The sequence below is a fragment of the Pollicipes pollicipes genome, unplaced genomic scaffold (genome assembly GCF_011947565.3).
Source record: "Pollicipes pollicipes isolate AB1234 unplaced genomic scaffold, Ppol_2.1 Scaffold_4881;HRSCAF=5763_pilon_pilon_pilon, whole genome shotgun sequence".
In the NCBI taxonomy this organism is placed as follows: Eukaryota; Metazoa; Arthropoda; class Thecostraca; order Pollicipedomorpha; family Pollicipedidae; genus Pollicipes; species Pollicipes pollicipes.
This window is the reverse complement of record NW_023596576.1, coordinates 59,621,756-59,632,896: the sequence shown is the minus strand read 5'-3', so window position 1 is coordinate 59,632,896 and position 11,141 is coordinate 59,621,756. Positions and strand designations below refer to the sequence as shown.

General features: G+C 58.8%; 1 protein-coding gene across 1 annotated transcript in view; it reads right to left on the bottom strand.

Moving 5' to 3' along the window:
* Positions 1-2,027: 2,027 nt before the first annotated feature.
* Positions 2,028-11,141, bottom strand: part of LOC119100687 (myocyte-specific enhancer factor 2) — a 37,379-nt gene continuing 28,265 nt past the window's right edge. The window contains exons 4-10 of the mRNA XM_037223764.1: positions 10,371-10,532; positions 6,030-6,227; positions 5,789-5,963; positions 4,484-4,578; positions 3,904-4,082; positions 3,474-3,640; positions 2,028-2,155 (exon numbers count right to left, since the gene is read on the bottom strand). Of these exons, the coding sequence (XP_037079659.1) occupies positions 2,028-2,155; positions 3,474-3,640; positions 3,904-4,082; positions 4,484-4,578; positions 5,789-5,963; positions 6,030-6,227; positions 10,371-10,532 (1,104 nt within the window). The remainder of the gene's footprint in view (positions 2,156-3,473; positions 3,641-3,903; positions 4,083-4,483; positions 4,579-5,788; positions 5,964-6,029; positions 6,228-10,370; positions 10,533-11,141) is intronic.

Genomic DNA, 11,141 nt, shown 5'->3' with positions numbered 1-11,141 from the left:
CATAGGGGTACAGCGGGCCTGTGAGAGCGCAGGAAAAACACAATCCGCCTCCAGAAACACCGTCAGACGCCGCTAGTGCCAACCGAGGGTCGAGACCATCGCCAGGAAAGCTCGCGCTGCAGGACCAGAGCGGAACGACGAGAGTGCGAGAGCGCGACAGCTAAGCAAAACCGCACGCCCCGCTAGCGTGGGTTCAACAAGCAAACAAGCGAGACCAACAGTGGTCCCAGAACGCAGTGCATTTTAACAGTGTAGGTCAGGCAAGAATGCGCATGGTGCGGCCCTCACGCGGGATAGCGGGGCGTAAGGGAAGTGTCAATCGTCAGCATCAAGTACATCACACCGACCCGTCATGTGTCAACAGCCCCTCCAACGAGCCGCAGGCTGGAGGGCTCTCCTCCAAACACACAGTACCCAAAACGCATCAGCAGCTCCCCACTGCGCGAACACGACGGCCCTCATCGTCGGCGCTCCGACCGTGCACGCTCTCGCGTCGGCAGACCCGTCAGACCCAGCACATGAGCAGGCACAAGCCGGCGACCAGCGCGCGCTCCCACCCCACAACCATCAGCATACCACGCTGAGCACCGTGAGACTGGGCGGTGGTCACTCCACATCGGCGACGCATGGCATGCGGCAGGAATGGTCACCTCTGGGTGAGCAACACTGGCTATATTTTGATGACGGTCAACTCCCTGAAAGTTGAAGCTTTTTGATGGATGCTTCTCTTTATCGATTTATCAACATTTCGAAGCACTCCAATAACATCCCTTAGTGGCTACCTCACCGCGCTTCAGGGCATCAGCTTTGTAAAGAGGAAATATTCTATCATGCATTTTAACACATTTATGAATCGTATTTTATTCAAGGTTACGGAACAAGCTATAAAGTGTATGGACTCGCTCCGCTTCTTCGCCCCCAAGAGGATGTATGCGGACCGGCAGTTCAAAGTGTACCCTAACTATGCTCGCCAAAACTAAGACCCAAATTGTAACCGTCATTGCATGCTATCAAGGCTTCAAGCAACTCAGCCTCTAGTGAATGTTAACATGACTGAAAATCACTAAGAGCTAAGGGATTCCTCCTGGATTGAAAAAAAATGTATGGCGTTGATGAACCTTCTGGAAAGAAAGATATCCAGACATCTATTTTAAAAGATTGCCGACACTTTATGGAACTGCAAGCATTTCCTATCCAAAGGCAGACTGGACAATACAAAGGTGAATTGATTTCACGTAATCCCAGTCTGGACAAGACAAAGATGAACTGATTTCATATAATATCAGAATGCATCCGTACGTCAAATGATGAAACCTGCCACATGGGACTTCCAGGCAGCGACAAAAACCACCAGCACGAAACGCGCACCCTGTGGTCACCGGTAAGGGGGACAACTTCAGGTCAAAGAGCAGTCACAGGGCAACATTATGATAGCGCGTTAGGACCAGCCAGCCATACAATATGCAATCACAGAACATGGGGCCGTTTTCGTGAAGCGCGATTTCGTTCCAGACGCCTTTAATCGTACATGTTAATTCTGTAATGCCTCTGCTTCATTTGATGCTTACCTACGTAACAAATGAGACACATAAGTGACACGTGCCATAACACCAGCAACCAATACAACACACAGCTCTGCTGAGCCCCGGAAACAAGGCGCTTCGCCGAACAGCACCGCCCGCGGGCGGTTTGTACAGTGAAGCGATCACACGGTGCCGGCGAACCCGGCCCCAGCCAGCCGCGGGCGTCGGCGAGGCGGCCGCCCGGCCGGGAGCGCTCGTCCGGCCGCTCAGCGCGGCTTCAACCCGCCGAGGCCGAACCCGGCGCCAGCCGGCCGCGGGCGTCGGCGTGGCGGGCCGCCCGGCCGGGAGCGCTCGTCCGGCCGCTCAGCGCGGCTTCACCCGCCGAGGCCGAGCCCGGCGACGCGCCGTTCGGGGGTCAGCTGTCAGCAGCGCGGGTCTCTGCGCGCTGGCGCGCGCCCGCCCGGCGCTTGGCGCGCCATGTCCGCCCGCTGGCTGCGCCGGCGGCTACGTGACCCAGGTCTCGGCGACGCGCGGCCGCTTGTGCAGCGGAGCGGCGTCACTCTCCAGGGCCGGCTCCGACAGGGCGTGGCTGAAGCCGGCCGGCCCCGGCCGACGCCCCGGCGGTGGCGCGCCTGCGGGACGGAGTCACGGGTCAGGGTGGGATGGTACGCCTGTGGGGAGGAGTCACGGGTCACGGTGGGATAGTACGCCTGTGGGGAGGAGTCACGGGTCACGGTGGGATAGTACGCCTGTGGGGAGGAGTCACGGGTCACGGTGGGACGGTACGCCTGTGGGGAGGAGCCACGGGTCACGGTGGGATAGTACGCCTGTGGGGAGGAGTCACGGGTCAGGATGGGACGGTACGCCTGTGGGGAGGAGTCACGGGTCACGGTGGGACGGTACGCCTGTGGAAGGAGTCACGGGTCAGGGTAGGATGGTACGCCTGTGGGGAGGAGTCACGGGTCACGGGTGGGATGGTACGCCTGTGGGGAGGAGTCACGGGTCAGGGTGGGATGGTACGCCTGTGGACGGAGTCACGGGTCAGGGTAGAACGGTACACCTGTGGGGAGGAGTCACGGGTCAGGGTGGGATGGTACGCCTGTGGGGAGGAGTCACGGGTCAGGGTGGGATGGTACGCCTGCAGACGGAGTCACGGGTCAGGGTAGGACGGTACACTTGTGGGGAGGAGTCACGGGTCAGGGTGGGACGGCACGCCTGTGGAGCGGGACGGCGGGTCGGTATGGGACGCGAGGGTGTTGCGGAATACAGCATTAGATGGGAGCAGGCGACTCCGTCAGCGACACATAACGTCGACAGAAAAGGAAATGAAACAGCTGTGATGGCTGACAGTTACAACAGAGCCAGCGATACATTCGGCAGTGATGCATTCAGCGCCGATATATTTACGAGAATGCACAGTGCCCTAGCACCACGTAATTCGATTTTTACGACGGAATGATACTTGAGATAATATTATATCCAGCTGATCGTGTGTGACCCCACCATTCCAGGGTACCGTGAGGGGTTGACACCAGCGTCCCAGATCTCAGTGACTGTGACCAGTGCAGAGGGACCGTGATACAGGTACCTCATGTGCAATGGCCGTGATACAAGTACCGCAGGTACAGTGGCCGTGGTGCAAGTACCTCAGGAGCAGTGACCATGGTACAGGTACCTTAGACACAGTGGCCGTGGTACAGGTACCTCATGTACAGCGGCCGTGGTGCAGGTGCCTCATGTGCAATGGCTGTGATACAAGTACCGCAGGTACAGTGGCAGTGGTGCGAGTACCTCAGGAGCTGTGACCATGGTACAGGCACCATGGGTACAGTGGCCGTGGTACAGGTACCTCCCATACAGTGGCCGCGTGTGTGATAACGCTCCCTCCAGGTTTCAGTGAGACAGCGTGACACCCCAGGCAGAAACGTGACCGCGCACGCCGCCACTGACCGAGCGCGGCTGCTGGCGGCGAGTGTCCGGCGGGCGCGGGCCTCAGGTGCTGGTGGCCGCAGGCGCCGTGCCGCTCCCTGGAGAGCGGAGACGTCCGCTCCTCCTTGGCCAGGCGCAGCGGGCGCCTCTCGGCCTCCGGCGGCGGCGACACGGACAGGTGCGGCAGGCTGGGGCACGAGAGGGCCGCCGGTCAGCGCCGCGCCGGGGCGCGCCACCACGCGCGGATCAGGGCGGCAGAAGCACATCGAGCGTTGAGTGACTCGGGCTGAAGTGAACCCACGTCGCCAGACAGCAAGGCCTGAAACGAGACTCGCCGCAACAACAGATCCCAGGAGGTTCAGTCCAGCAGTGATCCGGTACACCAGGGCCAGCTTTGCAGCAGATGGCCCGAGAAGGAGCAGCGTTAGTCTCACCGCCGGCCGGCACTCACCCGTGGTGCGCGTGTGACAGGTGAGAGGTGAAGGCCTGCAGGGTGACGGGACCAGGTCGCCACGGCTGCGGGATGGCCAGGCCGCCGGGCGGCGGTGGCTCGCGGCCGGCCAGCTCCGCCCCGCCGCAGAAGCCGTATTCGGCGGACGCCATGCTACCGCCGACAACGGAGCGCGACACCTGGTGGAGAAACGGACAAACTGAGCTTCGAAGATCGATCGGTACACGGCACGAGTCTGTCGAAGGCCCTTCGTCCCAATGTCGTGCGCCGCTGCAGAGGACGATGGAAGAACCTCAGACACTGAGCAAAACAGTGATGATTAAATCAACCAATCAGTAACCTTTCCCAGTCGCGTGAGGTCAACCCCGCCCCCTCTTCTCCCCACACCCTACGTTTCACTGCCCTTGATCATGAAAGCCAGGAGTAATGTGAATATGCAAGCTCATCAGCTACCTTCAGTCTTGTACAACGTGTCCTTGAAATCACTCAAGACTAATCCCACCATCGCAGGATGGGATAGACAGTGCGACCACCCCAGCTGGGAGTGGCCGGGAGTGGCAGCCAGTGACCAGGGACGTACGGTGGCCGGCGGCGCCTGGTGCTGCGGGCCCGGCGACACGGCCGGGTCGGGTGACGAGCCGGCCGCAGGGTAGCCCACCGGCGACTCCCGCAGACCTGCACGCCAGAGCGCGGTCAGCGGTGGGTCAGCGGCGGGTCAGAGGCGCCATCACTCAGAGACAGGGGAGGGCTGGGTCGGCGGTGGGGAAATGTTCCGCGCCTGGGCAACGGTGGCTCACCGGCGGGGATGGGTGTGTACGTGACGGAGCGGAGTGTCGTGGCAGGGGGGGGGGGGGCGTGGCGGGGAGGGCAGACGAGGATTAATGACAGGGGGAGGAGGGCCAATGTCACGAGGCCCGCGGTGGGGAACGGTGCCCACCAGCGAGGAGCGAGGGTCAGCAGCGATGACGGGCGGGTCAAGGACTTGACAGTAGAGGGTCAGCGACCTCGGCCCAGGTGGTATCGAGCCCACTTACGCGGCAGTTCGATACCGCTTCAGCATGCAACCGTCGGCGCAGCTGGAAGGCCCGAATGGCCGCCTAAACAGTCACACGACTGACATCCCTGGAAAAGGTCGGCTGCGATGGCACGGGCAGCGGTGGGGGTTGCGGGTTGGGGAGGGGGGTTGGACAGGGTCGGCCGTGAACCTGAGCCTGGCCTACGTCAGACAGTGGAGCGGTCAGAAAGAAGACTGAGCCTGCACAGCGTTGGTGAGAACCTGACAAGGATAGCTGATGGTAATTCGCGGGTGGACCGGATCTGAGCAGAACTGACAGCGGTCTGAAATCTCAATAGTTCAGTCCGAACAAAATAAGCAATAAAGGATAACGCCCTGACTGCGTCATGCTATAACATGAAAACAGTCAATTTGTGTATAAATTAAGCGAGTAGCTGTTTCGCGATACTAAATCGCATTCATTCAGGACCCAGATGGGCGTTTTGAGCGGGTTGAAATCGTGTTCCACTGCCTACGTGCGTTTAAAATAGGACCTCTAGAATAATAAGGCTGCATACAAATCGGATATCTCCCAAACATTGGTTGACCAGCGACTAAGAATCGGCGAAGTCGGGAGTTTAGGGTTAACGCATGTTAGCTTGTCTGCAGTTCAGATGTAAGACCATGGTTTGCTAGCAGCGACGAAAGCTTCTGTGCAGCACTGCACGCAAAACGGGAGCATTAAATCGCTTTCAACGGAGACAACTAGACCTTAATGAGAGCTCTCAACGGCTATTCTGGACATTACAGTTATGACAGTCGCCAACAGCAGACGCGCATACACTCGCCCTCCCCCATGCCGGTGCTGACCCCACCGACACGCAAACGCACCCTGTGTTGACCCCAGCCGGGGGCTCAGCGGATGCTGCTGTGTCGGCCGCGGGCTCAGCGCGTGCTGCTGCTGCTGCAGTGACCGCGGGCTCAGAGTATGCTGCTGCTGCTGCTGCTGCTGCTGTTGCTGCTGCTGCATCGGACGCGGGTTCAGTGTGTGCTGCTGCTGCTGTTGCTGCTGCGTCGGCCGCGGGCTGATGGCGTGCTGTTGCTGCTGCTGCGTCGGCCGCGGGCTCAGAGCATGCTGCTGTTGCTGCTGCTGCGTCGGCCGCGGGCTCAGAGCATGCTGCTGCTGCTGCTGCTGCGTCGGCCGCGGGCTGATAGCGTGCTGCGAAGGCGGCGAGGCCCGCGCCAGACCGCCGCAGCCGGAGCCACTCTCGGAGACGGACGCGTACTGGCCGTCCTCGCTCAGCGCGTAGCCACCGGGACTGGAGTCCGCCTGCGGGCGTAGGTCAGACCGATCAGTGCGCTGGCCCGGCACCGCCGGCCGCACGGACTCTGCAGACTGTAGCCCAGAGTCAGCCCACTCTGGCCGGCTGACCGGGGGACTGGCGCGGCACAAGGAGTCCAGCTCACGGAGTCCGCCGCACGGACTCTGCAGACTGCAGCCCAGAGCCAGCCCACTCTGGCCGGCTGACCGGGGGGCTGGCGGGGCACAAGGAGTCCAGCTCACGGAGTCCGAGCGCGAGCTCTCCAGACTGCAGCCCAGTCAGCCCACTCTGGCCGGCTGACTGGGGGGCTGGCGCAGCACAAGGAGTCCAGTTCACGGAGTCCGCCGCACGAGCTCTGCACGACTGCGCATGTTTCTACGCACCGCTAACGGTTAACGCATAAGACCATCACGTCATTGGCACACATCACAGATCGCCTATGTCACGTGCAACACGCTTATGCGTAGCGCGATACATGGCGATTCTCCAGCGGTGTTTTTACGACGCCTGTGCAACATTTTGTCGATGGTACTATTCGTTCCAAGGCTAACTGTGAACAGTAACAAGCTAAGAGTAACTATTCCGACTCGTTTTTCAAAACAACTCCCCGGGCCTAATTTGAGATGGGGAGCATTCCACAGCCGTCTGCGCACATGTTCACCAGTCCCATAAACACCCGAATGACGTCATGCGGCCGGTGCTGCTGCTGGAAACCGATCGCCACCCAAACAGTCCCGCCCGGCGACGTCGCCCTTGTCGCCCTATGCTCTAAGCCACCAGGCCTTGTGGATCTGCGACGCCAGACTCGTGACGTCACTGCGGGCCGCAGCCCAGAGCCATGGCGAGTAGGACACGAGCGCAGCGCGGCGGTGACGTCACACGACCAGATCGTGTCGTGACGGATGATCCGCCAGTGGAACTGACGCAGACAACAAACTATAGGATCTAATCCGGACAGGTCTGTGACGTCACAGCAGCACTTTTACAAGATCAGAACTGCGGCCGCAAGCCGCTCCGATGCTATCCAAACAACACAATGACGTCACACTGCCCAAGCGATGACGCGCGTGGGCAGGTGTTTGACCACGGCATGGGAGTGACGTCGATAGACCACGAATTGGTCGCGCTGCTTGGCCCGATGGATGACGTCCTCTGTCAGGCAAGACCGCCAGGAAGGCCCAAAGTACTTTCTCAAGTGTCCTTATAAACTTCCCCAAAAGTTTACCTCTTCCAGAGAAAATCACGGATAAAAGTGCTAAATCAGGTTTTCATATCCCAACAAACCAGAGCACATGGGTGTGGAGTCTGATACCTGGCTTATCTCTGGTTTATTCCATATACTCGTCTCCAGGTTTGGAACTGACCTTATATTTCATGTGGATGTCTATTGAGCTTTGGCCATACGGACCGCGCGGTACCGTGCAACTGCAGTGCCTAATGGCTAACAGTTTTCTGCCTCGAGTAATGACATTGAGTGCCATTCCTGATCTGGTACGATTATAGACAGGGACCTAAGATCTCTATGTATGATCTCTACGTGAGTGCCACTCACCTTGCTGTAATACAAATTGCAATTGATCCTAGTTGTCTCAAATCCCGGGAGAAGTTCGGGACTTCAGGGAGCGTCATAGCCTACGGCACACCAGTAGTACGAAAAAGGTACATCACAGCAAGATATTACTATTGGACTGCTTGCTGCAAAGAACTGTGTCATCTGCTGTCTTATAAGTCGCTGCATCATACGTTGTTTCCCGTTACTTTTTATGGCGCATCAGAAGTTGGTTCATGGACATGGGTCAAACGTGGACTGATTTTGAAGCATAAGGTTTGCCTGCGGACTCTGTCAGGGATATCTGTCGTTTCCTGTCCTCATCTTCCACCTGTCTCGGACACAGACACGGACGAGGGGCGTATATCTAAAACCACGATTGCAGCAGTCACCAGCATCGGTCAGTAAACTACCGCTGTCAGCCTGCAGGTGCCGCAGCCACTCCAGCTTCCCAGAGTTAGCTTCTTCATGACGAAGGCTCGGCTGTTTGGCCGAGCCGCCTCCTTCGCTCCAGGATCAATACTGACGCCGTGGCCGACCAGTTTGGCTGACGGCTTTGGACGCCAGACCAGTGCCTACACTCATTTGGAGTAGTCATGGATCAATGCAGCCCTGAGTCGGACCGTATGGCTGTGCCTACACAGCTGCCATAAATGACTCGCCGACTCGTCTCACTCATGAATGACGCAACTCGACATCTCCAGTCAAATTAAGCTGCCTTCGCCTTTTGCATTTAAATAGTGTGGTTCAAAAGTGCGTAGCTCCGTGGTTTGTGTCATGAGACCTGGCCCGGAATCCACAGATAAACGAACGCCACACTGTCGCCTGCCACAGTGGTACGAGCCAGGCGTCACGAGACACATGCCAGCCCAGCGACGGACACGGGCCGCAAGAACCCGACCTGCCCTGTTTGCGGCTGGCGCGACTGAACAATTACCGTAATTTTGCTTCACAGCTACTACAAACGCCCAGCGCAGCAAGCGATCCGAACCAAAGATTGGCCGCGGAGAGTGTCGCGGGCCGAGGCTAAAGTCGTTCCAGATAAGATAGCGCCAGTTCAATCAGTTATTGCTGACTGCCACCGTTCAACGCTCGACGTCGTAAGAGGCACATCTTCCCCGCCTTTGAACGTTATAGCCCAGGGTACACATAACAGTCACAGGGCGTGTGCGTATCGGAGGTGGCCGCCGCACCCCGTCATAGCGCGTGCTTGCACTGGACGCGGTCACCACACTGCGTCACATGGCAGGCGTCACAGTCCGTCTGTGATACAAACATTTAACTCCCGCCGGGTTATTGAGAGCGCGCCAAAGCGCGGCTTATTCAGATAGAACCTTACACGAAAGCCACCGCACCTACATGGCGAGCCGGACTTGGCGCCGCGGCTCATCCGAGAAAAGTGGCTTAGCGTGTTTAGCCTTCGAAGAGGCACAGGGGCGGAGAACTCCACCCCCTCTGATCACTGGTCAGGACGCCGACACTTTCGCATAAAGCGGCGGAAATTCACATTTCGCAAAAGCGCGGCGCTTTGTCGATTAATTCCCAAATGTGGTCTACCTATCGTAAAAATCGCAAGATCCAGCACAAGGCAAGCGTCGCTGGACATCGTCTCCGCCTGACACAGTCCAAACGCGCACGCCACCGCCGGGCTACCGTGACCGCAGCGGTCGTTCGCCAAGCGGTCGTTCGGAGCGGGAAAAGAGCCCGCACTGCGGCCGATGGCCGCCGACGGGCCGCCGCAGACACCGCTCACAAAACGGTACACCGGCTCCCGTCCGCCCACGTCGCCGCCAGCGGGAGACCAGCGTAGGCACCTGCTCTCGGCCGCACAACCCGTCAGCAACGACTCGTGATGTCGTCGTGACGCCGTCTCCCTCCCCCGTCCCCCTGCCCCCAAGAAACTTGAGCGGATAAGCCGGCGCTCTCCGTCATCTGTCTGCCGGCCAAGCCCAGTCGGTGGCGGCACCCCGACCGCCCGGTCCGGGACACCACCTTTTCAGGGTCGCTTACCGAACGTGTACATGTCACGTCCGCTTCACATCCGGTGGATATCCGAGGCGGGTCCGGGACGCCCCCCCCCCCTTCCCATCCGCCCTCCCCGTGACGCACATGCCGTCCCAGAGGATGCTGACGCGACGCTCGGACGCCCGGGACGAGATAGTGCTCCGCGCCACATCCTCGAGGCCCCTTCACCGGATGGGGATGTCTTGGGTCATTTCTTATCTTCTTGCCTTTTTAGTCACGCGAGCAGGTTCGGATTCTAGACGCAAACTTCGCGGCGCCCTCGGTACAACTCGCTAGCTAGCAGTGTCACATATGAATACGTCAATATCAATGTACTTGTCTTGAATACCTGTTGCGTTTTCGTGAACAGTTGGGTTTATAATAAAACAGTACATGGTCTAACTCAAGGCTACAGATGTTGACACCACCCGTGGCATTGCAAAATTGACCTCCGGTATTTGTAAATGCACAACAGTCAGAGCACCAGCAATCCCCGAATTCTGTCCTAACGATGACATCACGCCCTGCTTGGGCTGCACCGGAGTGGCGGGCCGCCTGCGGGCACAACCCGGGAGACCGCACCCCCGCCGCCTCTCACCCTGGCGGCGGCGAGCTGGCCGCCGTGTACCAGCCGCTGGTACTCGTGCTCGATCTGGCGGTACTTGGCCGTCGGCTCGGCCCGGCCGGGCGCCGCGCACTCCTCCGGCTCCGGGCTCTCGGGACTTAGGCCGTCGCTCTTCTGCTCCTTCTTGCTGAGCGCCTGCGGGCACGCCGTCACGTCAGCAGGGGCCGTGACGTCACGTTCGACGGATGGGAGTCAGTGGCAGGGGTCGATGGTCCTGTCACGGTCTGGGGACCCGGCGGGGCAAGAGAATCACGCAGAGCAGCTTGACATTATATTCATAGCGTTATCTCACAACAAAGTGAGACGACGGAAACTGAGGCTCGTTCTTCATTGGCTAATGGAACCCATTCACTAATATTCACTCAGCAGAGCCCATACGATCTGCGACGTAGCCACTGACTTACCCGCAACGTCACTGCCGAAATCCATTCCTAACTTGACCGAGAGACGAAGTGCGGTGAGTCGTGATTGTTACCATAGTAACGCATCGCAACACATCACAGCACAGCGGCGCAAAACATGATGGCAGACGTATAAGCAGAGCAAATGGGCAGTTCTCGATGGCATGTGGATGACGTCATCGACGATGACGCTGCTGATCACACAACTTGCCAATGGGTGTGCTACTTAGTGATAACAAGTGCGACCTCGCTGCCTTTTTATGTCCGTATGGACTGAACCAGCCGATCTACTTTTTGTCCATATTTGAACATGCCCGAGTGCTCTATGACCCCGCATGATGCG